The sequence below is a fragment of the Accipiter gentilis genome, chromosome Z, assembly GCF_929443795.1.
Source record: "Accipiter gentilis chromosome Z, bAccGen1.1, whole genome shotgun sequence".
Taxonomy (NCBI): Eukaryota; Metazoa; Chordata; class Aves; order Accipitriformes; family Accipitridae; genus Astur; species Astur gentilis.
Genome location: NC_064919.1, coordinates 55,915,866 through 55,932,405, shown reverse-complemented (window position 1 = coordinate 55,932,405; position 16,540 = coordinate 55,915,866). Strand labels below are relative to the sequence as shown.

General features: G+C 36.7%; 1 protein-coding gene across 5 annotated transcripts in view; it reads right to left on the bottom strand.

The window, feature by feature from the left end:
• The window catches only part of PTPRD (protein tyrosine phosphatase receptor type D), a 382,124-nt gene that overhangs the window by 31,573 nt on the left and 334,011 nt on the right, over positions 1-16,540 (bottom strand). For all 5 annotated transcript variants that reach the window (XM_049794707.1, XM_049794703.1, XM_049794704.1 and 2 more), the window contains 2 exons: positions 5,721-5,840; positions 4,924-5,078 (listed from right to left, as the gene is read on the bottom strand). In XM_049794707.1, coding sequence (XP_049650664.1) covers positions 4,924-5,078; positions 5,721-5,840 — 275 coding nt within the window. The remainder of the gene's footprint in view (positions 1-4,923; positions 5,079-5,720; positions 5,841-16,540) is intronic.

The following is a 16,540-nucleotide window of genomic DNA, read 5'->3' as shown; positions in this document are numbered from 1 at the left end:
ATGTGGCAAAAGTGGTAGGGAGGTTCAAGAGATATAGAGGTGAAGTAAAACAATCCACTGGAAAATCATTGCCTTAGATTTGTATTTTTTTTAAAATTTTATTTTTTATTCTGAAATACTGAACAAAAATTAGGTAAGTACTGTATTTTAAGAAATACAAGATCACATTGCATTCTGTTATTTTTTGAAAATTAACTTTTTTTAACTATGCTAACAGGTTATGTTAGTATACTCAGACATGGATTTACTTAAAACAGTCACATTCTCCAAAACATCCAAGTTTTTCTGTTTGCAATAGCAGCATTAACGGTACCTGCCAAAACCTCACAAAGTATCTTAAAGATATGCCCCTTGGTGCTGGCATTAAAAAGAGAGATTCAAACATAGGGGATTGCACTTACATGTTAAGCTTTTATGTAGTGTTACTGAACCAACTACTAAAGTTTCTGTGATGTTTTGAAAACATAGTGGCATAAAGCTCCAAACACCCTCTGGTGCTATTTTACTGTGATCTGATTAGCACCTGTTTGCCTGCACTAATCCAACTTCAAATAAAAACGTGTGCGTTCTCCACTATCATCAGACCACACATTACAGCCTCACCAATGCAGAATCCTAGAGTTTAAGCCTACATTTTTTCATTAAAGAAACCCTTTTTTCTAGATCAGCTCTGCAAATTAGGGCAAGTCATGCAGAGACACCAGTTGGATTGTGGTATTACTCAACTTCTGTGCAAAGGGACAGAAAGGATACAGACTTAAAACATAACAGTCTGTAAATGAAAAAGCATCTACATGCATCAGGTATTTCAAACACCATAGAAAAATCTTAAGACAAGTTATTCTAAATAATCCAAATCAAGATCTGAACCCACATTATGAAAAGTATCTACAAACATGAAGGGATTGCTAAATTTCTTTAGTGTTATTATGGTTTTTTTTGCGTCCAGCTTTACCTTTGATTTAGCTGCTTTCCTCTACCAAATCTCACACTGAAAATAATGATACTGCTGTCTTTCAGAGAATGCAACTCAAGAGAGGATCATGGAACATGTCAGTTTACAACAAATATATTTCTAAATTTAACTTTACCTTGATTTGGGCTTTGCTAAACTATCTTTTCTGGTGGATATAGACAGAAAAGTATAGATTTTTTCCTGGAAAAAGACTGCAATGGCATTATGCATTTATATTATTACCACTACACCTTTTTCATACAGGCAGTCCTATCTGAATACCTGATTACATATATAAAAAAAATCTGCATTTAGATTAGGCCTTGATGTTACCTTCGGTGCTTCACAATCCTTTCAGCAATGATCTATGTTTTCTACTTAAAAATAATGTAGCTTTAATTATATTTTCAGCTTAAAAATCTGTCAACTTTTCTGCACAAGTAAAAGGTTTGACTAGTAGAATGTACGTATGACATTTCTCAACGTGTCTTTGACTTCTATATTAGATTCAAACTCAATACTGCATAGGCAGTTAGCAAACTGTTAATTATCAAAAGTAGATGTGTAAATTAGATGCAAAGATGACTGTTGCATGGACATTAGTCACAAATAATTACTAATGTTATCGTAAATTCTGATCATACAATTCTGTATTTTTCTTTGCTTTCATCACACAAATTTTGTTATGAAGACTTCCATTTGCATTTGTTTGACATGCACTTATCAGAACATGTCTTATAAAGTCTAGTAATTTTGAATGGTTATACTTATATTATATTCGCAGTTAATTTCACCAGTTAGAACTATGCATTTTTTTCCTGGTCACTGTTACATGAATACAATGCATTTAGATGTTTATATGGTGGGTTCTTCAGTTGTCACTTGTTTTCACCTCAGACTTCTTCCCACTAAACGCACTGTGAGTTATTAAATAAATTCTTCATACACTCAACAACCATTCCCTAGGAACAGGATATTAAACTAGCTTATCAGCTACTGAGGCTTTTATACAAACTGGGGCCACACTCGTGAGCGGATCTCCAGCTACCTTGATTCTCTATAGGATATATAGCCATATCTTCAAACCACTAACCAAACTGGAAAAACCTCTTAATCTCTTAACATTAAGTTGACTGAAAGACAAATGTTGGTCAATATAAAGGCAGATGTGGATAATGAAGTAAGGAAAAGCTTGAGCTAAACTTTTCATTTAAAATACCTATTTACAAATACAGAATAAATAGGGGGTTACTCCCCAAGGATCAAAATGCAGATGGCTGTTTTATTTATTCCTCACCCAGGCAGGCTCCTCTTGCTTTTACTTGGTGCTAACCTGAACCAAAAGTGAAATGGAGCTCAGCTTTTAGGCAGTAAGAAACTCCGAGGTAAATTCACAGAAATATTATAGACAAATAGCTTCTCCCCATACTTAGTTGCCTGCTAGCTTTTATTTTCAGTTTTCTATGGGTTAAAAGCTTAGAAGAAAAATGCTTCCACAGCTTCTTCATACCTACTCTTTACCAAACATATTTTGAAAAGTAAACTCCCTTGTATTTATACTTCTATAACAAGTAATTTTTATAATTTCCTGAGCTCTGACAGTTTGTTATGTTTCCATACTCTGACAGTATGGAAGAAACATAAAAGAAGGTATCATCAGTGCTGTTTCAGGTGTCTTACACTCCCCGCTATGAACCCCATGTTCCTGCTGGGGAGTAAACTCAGATTATTCCTTCAATGGGATTATCTTGGAAAAGCACTGACTACCATAGGCAAAGGGTCTAAGACATGGTCTTGTATTATATTGTTTTACTCTAGTGGAGAAGGTTTGAAATACTTTTAAGATCTGAATGATGGTAGTACATGAGCTTTAATGAGCATTCATAAACTTTGGACTGTCCACAAAACTTGCTGCTACATGCCCAGACACATAAAATTTTTAAATACAGAGACATAAATTTGTAAATTTGCAAGAAATCTGGTTTAGTTCTTCTGCTTATAGACAAATTGTTGGGAGTGGGATTTAAAAGGCTTGCTAAAATAATAGAATATGTGGATGTCTGCTTTGTAGAGGACAGGTTGTATGAAATGCCTAAAATCTTAATGTCTTAAGAAGCTTTACATAAGGCAAAGAGCTTCAACAAATTTACTATCAGGATATGCATGTTGAGCATTGACAAATAAATTAACAGGAAGTTGGGAAAAAAAGTCCTCCAACAGGCAACGAATCATACTACCTAACCTGACTACCACTTTCACTGAAATTTGCATGCATAACCAATGACAAAGAGAAAATAATGAACTTGCACTTCATCAATACCACTAAGTGATAATAAGCTTTGTATTTTATTTCATCTTTTCCAATGACTTGCTGTATGACTCTTAACAACTAATTTAATTCGTCTATTTTTGCACTGAGAGAATTTAGGTAATTATACTAACTTAACAGTCTTCCCAGAGCAGGAGGATTCATTTCTTCTATTAACTTTGGTTTTGATTTAGAGCATAACAGCTTCGCTCCTGAGCACCTTTAGAGGTATGCTCTATATGCATCGCATCAAGCTGATGAAATTATAGCTGAGGCAATCTATAATTCTAGGAAATATTCAAAACGTTTTAAGATCCTGTAAATACAGGTACAAAAAGATTTGGCTCAATTCAGGAAATACTCCACAAACTGCATAAACAGATTTGTATTATTATTTATATTCATCCCACATTCCTAACCCTGGTGTTTCAATAAACATTAAATTTCTATCTTCCATGTTCTCTGATCTTTTCCAAACAGTCTGTGCCTTTCAACACTGAAGCCCTGCTTATTTTGTTTTCCTGTTGACTTTATTTTCCTGTCTCATTTACAGAAGCCCCTTTTAATTACTTTTAAAATGTTCAAATAACCAGCTTCCATAGCTGGCTTACCAATATATAAAAAGCCAGAACTAGTGGGGGTCGTATGATGTAATCCTTGTAATTCCTATTCCTCAGTTTTTGGATGACAAAAGCAAGACTGGTTTTCAAATATGCTAAGCATTTGTAGCTTCAGTGAAGAGTGAATAGTAGCTCTCAGACTTACTAACTGAAGGTATCCCAAAATGAAATTCACAAAAATCAATGGTCTTAGGAATTTGCTTTGAAAAGGGCAGCACAGTAAGCTATGTAAGCTATAACAATAAAGCCCTGGAATGAGGGGGACCCATCTTACAGCTTACTTCTGTCAGAATTGGCACATATGTTCTGACAACATTATCAGTGTGATTTTAAGGCTTTCTAAAAGATCTGCTCTTCTCAATGATTTCCAAAGAATCTCCATCTCTTCCTCTTCATTTTCCTTACTCTTAGAACTTTAAGAGGAGCTGACATTTTTCTGAGAGTTTATTAATTCATACCTTATAATGCCTAAAGAGGTTTGCTACCTTGCAAACAGCATGGTGCACTCCTTTCCCTGGAACTGAGCTCAGCTGTTCACCAGGTACATCCTTTGCAGTTCCAGCCCCTCACAGTCCTAAGCTGAGGGTTTAACCTTGAATACAGATTAAGGTTTCTACCTATTTTCAATAAAAGTTTCCATTTATCTTTCTTAATTTTCATATTCCTTGCTTTCATACTCAATATGAGTAATAATTTTAAAAGCTGTTTCATTGCTTAAAACACACTTTCTCCAATATTCAGGTTCTTAAATCAACACTATCTTCTTTTTCATGCCATAGATATATTTGTATTCTCCCTGCAGGCATTCTCCCTGTAGACCTTTAGATACTCTAAAATTAATTCCTCTTACACGGACCAAGAAAATAATTCTGCCAATCCAAGTTGGCAGTGCCATACTGAGGTACCTAATCTGCAATGCAATCATCTTTTTCTTTGACAGACTCAGAATTCTCTTTGAAAGAAGATAATGTTTCCACCTGCAATGAAACAGAAAGCAGTAATCTTGAAACAAGATGCTTTGAGAGAAATTCTGGGCTTACCTGCAATGTACAACCATAGGTCCAGCATCAGGTGGGTTGCAGGTCTTGACTCGTCGCAGGAAAGCCAAGAATGGTGTTGGGTGTTCTGGGACACCATGGTCAGGCCAGGCAGTGAACTGAAATTGCCTCACTTCCCTTTTCTCACTTGAACCATTCTGTGAAATTAAGAAACTTCATGACAAAACTGCCATGTGATGTGATATTGGCACTTTTCAGTGAAACAACTGCAGAAGCATATATACCAGCGAAGTGTATTTAAATCACATGTGGGGTGAGAGAGAAACAGATCTCAGGCTATGGAGGGAAATGTTTCTTATAGTCTAAATTGCAGGATTCAAACAGTGTAAGAGCTTTAACGATACTGCACAGTAATGCATCACAAGTGCCAGAGCTTTAGCTAGTATTTCATGCAGTTAAATGGTTTTCTATAGTGAGAACTCTATATGAATGTAGAAAATGCCATGCTGTAAGAAAAATACACTGTAGAAGTCTCACTGTTCAGTGCTGCTAGGAGGAAGCAAGACAGGAAAGTAGGAGGGAAAGGGAAGAAAGGGAGTGAGGAAATAAGGGAGAAAGGCAGGGAGGGCAGGAAGCAAAAGAAAGGAGGGCAGGGTGGCAGGAGAGAAAGAAGATAGGAAGGAAGGGAAGAGGAAGGGAAAGGAAAGGAAAGGAAAGGAAAGGAAAGGAAAGGAAAGGAAAGGAAAGGAAAGGAAAGGAAAGGAAAGGAAAGGAAAAACATAAAACTTGCCTACATTTAAATTTTAAAGTATATTGCAAATATATATAAGGATATATACCTTGTAAAGTGCAAATGTACGAACACAGTACGTTGCCAATTCAACAGTGTCTAAAAGGGTCACTTGGATTAGTCCATAAGTTTCTGTGCCTCTGCTTGGCCAGTATTGATCACACTTTACCTGTAGTGAAAAATATGTAATTATTTAATACATTTAAAACTGGCATTTATTATATATCTGAGTGTGCCTCACTGTAGGTTTTTAAAGTATGTGAAGTTAGAATGTTCAATAACTGCTAAGGATCCAACAGAAAAAAGTTATTTTATCATCCACAATAATTGCTCTTCTGGTAGTAGCTCTTACAGTATCTTCTTCCGTAATGGGTATTTGTAAATTCAGTGGGATAGGTGATTAAGAAATACTAATAAGTATAGAAACACTAAAGAAAAAAACAGTCTATAGTAGCTAAAAATATGATCTGTATCATCAGTAACTCACCTTTCACGGTTCAGAATTTAGTAACAGTACTAATCCAGTAACGGTAGACATTTTTTTTTGAATATTTTCAATATTTCTCCTATTTCACATTAGTCCCCAAACATATAAACTGTTGCTTGGATTTTAATATTTAGTATGTATAGAAATATCTCAGTAAAGCCCTGATTTTTTGAGAAATAATTTTAGTATATGGATAAATGGAAGAGCACCAACAACTATTAAGTGCACTGTCAGAAAACACATTTCTTTCTCAGATCGGTGGTACAAAGCATATAATGAAATTGTGTTCCAAGGCATTTAAAAAACATGGTTTGATAGAGAGAGTTCATCCATCAAACTTTAAAAGACGCAGGACATTTCATTCAGAGAAATCTCCATTTCAAAACACCATAGTTTAGAATATTAATGAGCTGAAATGATTCTGTGTAAGATGACGCATGAGAGAACCTATATGTTTATCAGCATTGCTGAGGCTCAGTGATTTGTTTCAGTTAAAAATGGTATTTATGATGAAAGCTATTATGAAAAAAGAAATGCTGAACCCCTAAACCAATCAGAAAACATGGTACAAAGCAGTATGGGGGTTAAATAATTGAAAATATTTTGCTTTCAGTGACTGATAGGTGCAACTGAGACAGTCAGTCTCTGTTCTATTTATAACTACACATTCTTATCAATTAGCCTTGCATATGGTACACAAAAAGAAGTATATTCTGAGTCCAGTGATAATATATTGCCTTTGTTTAATAAATGTCTTCATTAATCACCCTAAGCCAGACTCATACAAAATTCAGGGAGCATACATAAACTGTAAGAAACAACAAAAGAAGAATATTGCACAGTATTTCTGTCAAAAATGTGAATTATCATGCTAATTGAAGAGAAAAACTGATGATTCCCCCAAAATGGAAAATTAAGAACTGCATCTTTGAAACTCGTGTTCTCCAGGTTTCTCACTCTGCACAGTACTTATTGAAAAAGACTTAGTACCCTTTCAAACTGCCCAGTCCCGATTAGCTCGTGCTTCCAGATCATTTTATTTTGAGGGTCACAGGTCACAGATCACTAATGGTTCACAAATCACAGCCTGAGAACAAGTAATCTAGATAAAGACAAGAAAAAATTCTAACCACTGAAGCAGGTGATGAACATTCATTAGAGGCAAAAAACCCTGGAACAATTTTTTAAGGAATTGACAGATTAATTTATAGATAAGGAATTGGAACAAACTAACTAAAAATCTTTATTGATACCACAGTCTTAAAGATGGGATTAATAGTGTTTAACATCCTCTTATTAAGAGGAATTAAGTAATTACTTCCTTGTGCCATTTACTGAAATACTGAAAGAGTAAGCATTGCAGGTATTTCATGAATATCATGATTTATTTGCAAGATACCTAATACTAACACCATGGTCTTCTGAAAATCATACAGAAAGGTGTATTTGCAATTGAGTTATTTCAGTATAATAATAGTAAATCTAGTTTCACTTTATCATTAATATAGACACAGTGTAACTTGTGTCTATATTGGTTAGCTTTTAGACAAACAAGTTGTATTTTATTATTTATTATTTCCCAGAGAATGACATATATTTTGTCATGGAAAATGTTGACACATAATAGCTGTTGTTTGCAATCTTAGCAACTACTGGTTTAGAATAAACCTCTGACTAAACCTGTTTGGTTTGAATGATTTTTTTAAAAAATGAATAAAAATAGTAGAATACTTTCTGTACTTTTAATAAAATGAATACAAGAAATAAATGTCTGGATATGCCTTTGTATGCCTAAACATGTACTTCTCCTCTTTACCCTGCAGCCTCCACATATAAATTGTATGCTCGTAGAAGCAGTGGCAGCTTCCAGGAAGCATACCTGAAAAATTAATGAGCTTTCTCACTAGAAAGACTTTACAAAAACAACTTCCAAATGTAATAGAGAGAAATAAATGTTCAACACAAAAATTATATGGAAATTCAGAACATAGTAGGTTACCAGCATCTTTGCAAACAACAGAAAACACTTATTTTATTTTGTATAGTAATGTAATGTTAAGCATAGGCTTAGATTTAGAAGCTTGTAGAAAATTGCTCCTTTTCAGTTAGGCTGGGAGAAAATAAATGGGCCTGCTCTTCTAGGTGCAGATTTTAGGTGTTTTTGTCATTTATTAGTTTATCTAACATGAACTCCAATCATTTTATAGTTTCTCTAAAACAGTTTCTGTGAGAGCTAGCTGATGCAGAGGGCTGCTGCTGGAAACAGATGCTAACTATTCAACAATAAATAGAATTTGTAGACTAGTGTATATATAATTTGAACGTGGAAACTGATGAAAGTAAGTAACAAATTTTAGAAAGGAAACCTGATTTCAAATTTATGTGGATTTGACCTTCTGGAAAAGCACATGAAGCATAAGTTGATGGAACTACATCTTTTATTCCTTTTGCCTCTTGATTTTTCTCAGAACAAGAGGTCTTCTTCAGAGATGTGCCCTTACTTGCCTCCTACACTCTTTTGCTCTGTGATTATAAACCTTACATTCCCAATACTCCTAACAATTTAGAGTCCAATTTATCTTTGTAAGAGATCAGAACAGTGTTTTCTATTGGACTTCACCAGCAGCAGAGAATCAAATAATATAAGTTAAGACACTCTATTCTGAGACAGCACTCTTGTTAAATGTTTTATCCTATGTTAAGATCCAAACCTTCAGCCCTTAAAGTAAGTTTATTTTTCAGAGGTTACATTTTAATGTTTTTTTCAGAAAAAAATTCTCAAACCCCTTGAGTCATCCAAAACTTAACACTAAATGTCAACAAGTCCATTTTGAAATTATTTGCCAAATGTTTTTTTGCTTTAGTTCTTTGGGCTGTATTTAATTTCCCTGTAGTAAACGCAATATCTTCCTCACTTGGGTACATTGTTTGGAAAACAGACAACTTTAACGTGGTAAGGTATGGTGATGAAAACATGTGTTCTCCTCCAGAAATACAATTACAGGGTTTATTTATTTTCAGAATTAGTTTTTAATATACCTTTGGTGAATTTCATAGTCCTCACCTTCCTCTTATCCACCCAGCTCCCAGTTCCAAGGGTTGATCTTCTCCTCTGCAGACTATATTCACCAGCACCCAACAAGAGCTTTTCTGTGCCACTAACTCTACATGGTTACACAAAACAGGCTTTCACCAATAATTCTTTAATGTTCTCTTGCCTGTCACTAAAGATGGCAAGATGAACAAAACAGACACATGAGCATGAAAGAACTCACTGGTGATTTCAAAGTGTGTTTTTTAAAGAGAAATTAAATTGCAAGTAATGATGAGCATACCTTTTACTATTGCTTCCACTATCTCATGATCACAGGTTGCACGCTGCCAAACCCACTACATCTCAGATCGGAGCAGCTCTCAAAAGAGTACTAAATGTATTATGAAATCTTTTAAGTGCCACAGTAGTAGACATAGCTAGAAGACATAACTAATGATAGGCACATTCTCTTAACCTGCCCCTCAAACATACACATTTTCTTTCTCTACATTTATTCCACTCAGACCATGCGAATCCTTGCTCTTTATGGAAGTATCAGCATTCACTGAAAGCAAAGCTGTATGAAAATGTAAATGCTTTCTTTTCCATTAACAATGAGAAGCTTGAGACCATTTCAGACTTGAGGGGTTTAAGTAGCTACAGATTTCCAAGAATATTTGTGGATATTCACACTTCAACAAGTCACAGACTAGAGAAGGAGCTGCCATGCATCAACAGAGCTGAAGGAAGTGTATTTCCATATGAACATATGAATACAAAGATTCTTGACATTCAAGGGTAGAGAAATAATTTTCCAGTATAAAGTTTCATCATTCAGGCTGAAAAGCCCCTTCAGGTGATTCTTAACACACGAACCAGCTGTTACAGGCCATCTGAGCTTAAAAGGACAAAACGCAGATCAGGAAAGAGAGAGCAAACTAGTGATAGTCAGATTCATATAGTAAGAACAGCATATGAATTATGCTGAATCTAGAATAGGAAATAAAAGCAGTCATTCCTGCTCTGGTTTTCATAATAGTAATAGTGTTTTGCAGACAAAGCTTTCTAATGACATTTTCAGATGGTCTTCCTTGAAAAATAAAGTATCTCTACAATGATGTTGAATGATAATAATAATTACACAATAAAAAAGGTAGTATCTGTTGTTGGTGATGGAAACTACCTCAAACCCTATCAGGCTAGCTTAGTGCCTCAGACGTTCCAGCAAATGTTTTGTCTCCGAGCAGTTGTTACTCCAAAGCCATTTTCCTTTTTGCAACAATGCCTTGCCATCTAAAGATCAGGATGATTTGAGTCTAAAGATTGTAGGCACTGACACTAGTACATGAGACTGTATGCTGAGATTTTAAAACAAAAAAAAATCAGAATATAGAAACACATTTTTAGGTCTTATTCTAACAAGATTTGGTCAAGTGTCACTCATTCCCTTTGCTCTAACCCTAAATGACAGATTAAAAATATAAACTCCTATTCAGAAATAAGGCTGAAAATAAAACTCTTTAAAGTTTTAGATTTTGCTTTCAGAGAGGCACTGAATTTAACAGGATCCTAAATTCTGAAAGAACTGAGCACCCAGCCCCAGGTGCACAGTTCCTTGTAAGTCTCACTAAATGTATTCCCAAAACAGTAACTTCTGGAAATTTTGGTTCTCTGAATCCATTTTTTACTACAGAAAAAAGAACAGTCGTATGCACTGGTCTCTAATAATGATTTATAGTAGATACATACCTGTGAGCATGTAAAGGCAAAGATGTTGATGGTTAGCCTGGAGAAAAGGAGGTTGAGGAGAGACCTTATTGCTCTCTACAAGTACCTGAAAGGAGGTTGTAGTGAGGTGGGTGTTGGTCTCTTTGCCCAGGTAACAAACGACAGGATGAGAGGAAACAGCCTCAAGTTGCACCAGGGGAAGTTTAGATTGGATATTACAAAAAATTTCTTCACCAAAAGGGTTGTCAAATGTTGCAGAGGATCCACAGGGGAAATCACGCACGGACCAATGTGATCAAGTGAAGTCCATTTACTACAACGTTTAACACAGTTATATACCTTATGTGCTTGTGCACGCACCTTATACAATACTCTAATTGGTACAATATCCCGTTTCATGCGACACTATCTTATTCTCCATTGGCTGTGTAAGCTTCTTCACGAGGTGTCCAGCAGTTACTTATCTCATTCTTCGGCATCCAGGAGTTGTTTGTCAGGCTCTTCTTATCTTCCTTTTTCCCAGCATACAAGGACACAGAGTCCTTGTCTGCTCCAGCACTTTTGTAAACTTATGCTTTGTTCCCACCGAACGGCTGCATTGCTCACATGCCTTCGCCCAGCCAAAAATCCTCAACAGTCAAACATTGGAACAGGCTGCCCAGGGAAGTGATTGGGTCACCATCCCTGGAAGTACTTAAAAAGCTGTGTAGACATGGCTCTTAAGGACATGGTTTAGTGCTGGACTTGTGTATTGGCTTTGTGTGGCAAGGTTTTGGTAGCGGGGGAGGGACTACAGGGGTGGCTTCTGTAAGAAGCTGCTGGAAGCTTCCCCTGTGTTCGAGAGAGAGCGAGCCCATACCAGCCGGCTCTGAGACGGACCCGCCGCCGGCCAAGGCCGAGCCAATCAGCGATAGTGGTAACGCCTCTGTGATAACATTTTTAAGAAGGAAAAAGTTGGGACGGAGAGAAACAGCCGCTGGAGTGAGGAGTGAGAACATGTAAGAGAAACTAGCCTGCGGACACCAAGGTCAGTGAAGAAGGAGGGGGAGGAGATGCTCCAGGCGCCGGAGCGAAGATTCCCCTGCAGCCCGTGGTGAAGACCCTGGTGAGGCAGGCTGTCCCCCTGCAGTCCAGGGAGGTCCACAGTGGAGCAGATCTCCACCTGCAGCCTGGGAAGGACCCCACGCTGGAGCAGGTGGGTTCCCAAAGGAGGCTGTGACCCTGTGGGAAGCGCACGCTGGAGCAGGCTCCTGGCAGGACCTGCAGATCTGTGGAGAGGGGAGCCCATGGAGCAGCAGGTTTTCCGGCAGGACTTGTGACCCCGTGGGGGACCCACGCTGGAGCAGTGTGCTCCTGAAAGACTGCACACCGTGGGAAGGACCCATGCTGGAGAAGTTCATGGAGGACTGTCTCCTGTGAGTGGGACCCCACACTGGAGCAGGGGAAGAGTGTAATGAGTCCTCCCCCTGAGGAGGATGAAGCAGCAGAAAATAATGTGTGATGACTGTAAAACCTCATCCCTGTCCCCCTGTGCCGCTGGGGGGGTTGGTAGAGAATCCGGGAGTGAAGTTGTGCCCGGGAAGAAGGGAGGGGTGGTGGGAAGGTGTTTTGAGATTTGGGTTTATTCCTCATTACCCTACTCTGGTTGATTTGTAATAAATTGAGTTAATTTTCCCCAAGCTGAGCCTGTTTTGCCCGTGATGGTAATTGGTGAATGATCTCTCCTGTCCTTATTTCGACCCACAAGCTCTTTGTTATATTTTCTCTCCCCTGTCCAGCTGAGGAGGGGAGTGATAGTACAGCTTTGGTGGGCACCTGGCATTCAGCCAGGGTCAACCCATCACAACTTGGCAGTGTTAGGTTTATGGTTGGACTTGGTGATCTTAAGGGTCTTTTCCAACCCAAATGATTCTATGTTTGTTGACGCCCATCTGAACCAAGTATTTGGAGTTTAAAAACTCTTTAGATAATAAGGACTTCTGCAGTGCAATATAATTTTGTCTAAGGTCTTAATTACAGCAGCCTTGAAAAAGAAGTTCCAAACAGGATTTGGAGACAACATAAACGAACTTTAGGCTAATCAATTCATAACAAACTTTAGTCCTCTAGTAAGTGTGCAAATCAACCTGCATTACACCCTTACTTTTTGAAATTTCTGAGATATGATTAGTAGGCTATTAAATAATACTGAAAGATAAATAGACAAAAAGATAACCCCCAAACTATTTCCATTCTGATCCTTAGGACAGAGTCTGGTACAGTTATTAAAACAAAAGGAAACAGATATTAAAAGGTATCTTGGACCTATTTGAAATGTGTTCTCTATCTTGTCTTTCATCTTCATCTATACAAGCCCAGAACAGTTCAAAACTATATTGCTGGCATCAATGTGAGATGCTCTTTTTGAACTCTTCCTAACAGCAGGGAAGGCAGAGTCTTAGTGAATTAATTCTGAAGGATGAGTCTATCAAACATTTAAGTACAGCAAGATTTTCCAAAAAGGTCTTGAAAAGGTTTACATGAATGGAACCGAGGGAAAAAGTGAATGGGCTGACTACTTTTTGCTTCATCCTCTTCCTGTACTCAAGGCTGATCACTGTGTGCAGCCTGAATAATCCTTTCACTGAATGAGAGATTACATTACAGTATGAAGAACATATTGAACAATTCATCTTACTTTTCAAGCACTCTAACGCAGATTTTCTCTTGTCCATACAAGAGACCTATCTCTTTTAGCTAATATGAATATTATATAAGAAATCAGTGAAACAAAATTATCAAAAGAGTGAAACATCAAAGCAACAAAATTCTATTATTCTTACAGTTTTGGTTCACCTGAAAGCCAGAAATGAGTTGATGAAACAGGACAAAAATGATAAACAGTGCACTGGAGAACATTTTGGGGACCTTAAGAGTTTCAGTTTGGATTTTGATTTTTGAATGGAACTTTGAGTCATGGTGAACTTTCTACTGCTAGTTTAATACAAGGATAAAATTCTTAATCACATAAATGTATTTCATACAGTTCCTGTCATATTAACCAGAAAGACTACCCAGAAAAAACATCTATTACCACCATGTACCTTTCAATAGCCAGCTGTATCCATTAACTTCCTTAGAAAATAGGAAAAGCTTTGTAAATGAAGGCTAACATAAATCATAATATTCTCTTTCAGAGACACCTGTCTGAAGAACTTAAATTTTCCAGATGTATTTCTTACCATAAAGGAGAACTGGTCTTGAGCTTTTCACCAGAATCTGCTAAATATGGAAATTTGGGGTTATTTTTCCTAAACAATACTAAATTCATTCACTGACCTTTTCAAGCCAGAAATTGTTTGAAAGAACACTCTGCACTGAAGTAATAGGTTGCAGTGTTAAACCAGACATGAAATGATCACTGGATTTTGAAAATAATTATGCAGAATTTTTAATTTTGCAAGAAAAATTTCTAACTCAAAATGTCAATGGGCATTGTCTACATGTGGCATAGTCCCTCTGTCTGCATTAAGAGAAGAATTATATGAGGTGGTAATGTATGTCTTACCTCAAGCACAAAGCAAATGAACTAAGCAAATAAAGTCAAATTACAGAGTTACAATACAGTTTTGACTAAACCGCTTGCTATACACTTGTCTCAGGGAAATGGTATTTTTGAGAAAACTATCAGTTTACCCTAAAAGCTAAAAGAAACTACTTCATTTATGGACACAGAATCACAATACAAAAAAATGGATGGTTGCCTTGAAAAATACCTGTGGCAATACCAGGTATTGCCATATTATGTCAGGTAAGACTCTGGTGTAAACAGTTGTTGAAAGCTTACAGTTTTCAGGAAAAAGATGCAGGAAAAGACTGCACAAAATATCCTATGGAGTTTGCTCCATTCATGACATTGTATTTTGGAAGTTCTTTAACAGTTTAACATAAATCATCCTTGCTGCAAAGGTTACTTCTTCCTCCTAGAGCCCCATAGGCAGGGAAAACAGTTGATTGCCATGAAATTTTTAACAGCCTTTCACATGCTGGAAGACTATTATGTTTTCCTTCACTCTCTTATATATAAACCCACTCTCTTATCTATAAACCAAATCCAATTTTTTCTGACTTTCTCCATAAATCATTTCTCCTACCTCCGATCATTATTGTTCTCTTCTAGATCCTCTGTATTTTACCAACATCTTTTCACATGGGGCATTAATTCTGTATGTGCTCAACTCCAAATGTGTGTAAGCTGAAATAACTAGAAATGGCATGCCAAAACTACTTTCAGCATATGCAGTGGCGTTACAGCATTTCTGTTCACAGAAAATTAACCCTGCTTATAGTATGGCATTTCCACAGCTATTTTGCTTGGTGACATAATAGTCTGAGTTTTACCTGAGGCACCTTGGCACAGCACTTCCACCTGTAACATGTCTAGAAAAAGAAACTTTAAGCTTTATTAGTGAGTGCAATCTTTGTTAGTATACATCTAGGATTAGATTCTTACATGAATTAAGGACCTATGACTGACTGCATTTCAGTGAGAGTTGAGCACATCCTGGGCCTTGCACCTCTGAGAATTGTTCCATAATGAACCGCCATATGGCTGAGTTCTACAGTTGTGACATGGTAACTGGTGACTCCAGCTCGTACAATGGTGTAGGAATTCTTGGACTGTGGCCATTGCATTCTGTTACAGTGAAAAAAAGCCAGTACAAACCTACACATTTTTATTTTTATTTTTGTAAATCTGGTGAACACATGTTCTACCTGACTTCGGATTTTTCCTTTTTTTTTTTTTTTTTTTTTTTTTTTGCCAGCTCTCTCATTCATTCTTCTTCTGACTCATACCTTAGCAAGCTGGGAGCACTAAAGAAGTGAAATAAAATTCTGATAGTACATTATTGATACAGAACTTACTGGTTTGCCATTAAAATTAGGGAATGAACAATGACAAAGTTGCACATTTAATCCGTCTTTAGTAAAACAGTACAATTCAATTCAGTGTGAAACAATGCCATCTGCAACACATGTCCTATCTGCTAACATGTCTACTGGGACAGATGTTAACTTACCTCTTACCAGATAAAGACATGCATATTTTACTAGTTGCTGCAAAACATAGCTAAAATTTTTATTTATCTTTTCCTATGTTTAAATACATATTTCACAATTAAAAAAAAAAGAATTTTTACATACCTGTGCTGCCCAATACAAAACATCAGTGAAGTTTTTATGCACGAATCAATTACATTTTGTCTAAATACAGTAGAATACAGGTGCACTTGGGAGCATATTGATATAATCTATAATGAATTGTTAAGTGCATGTATTGATGACTTTTCTGCTCACATTAGTGAAGATGTCTTATTGTCACTTATTTTCAATCCAGTATTTTGACAGGTAATAGCTCCAGTATTACCTGCCAAAACATACTTAGGAGGAAGGATCTGAAATTTGCTGCTGAAGCCCTGCACAACAAATGGAAAACTACCTTAATCACAATCACATAAAACTCTGCTGCACAGCCTGTATTTGTCTGAAAGATCTTAATGCATTTCATACAGTCAGGAAAACAATGTCCTTAGTTTTCTTTGTTTATTACTCACTGTTGTGCATGTACTATTGCTTTGTC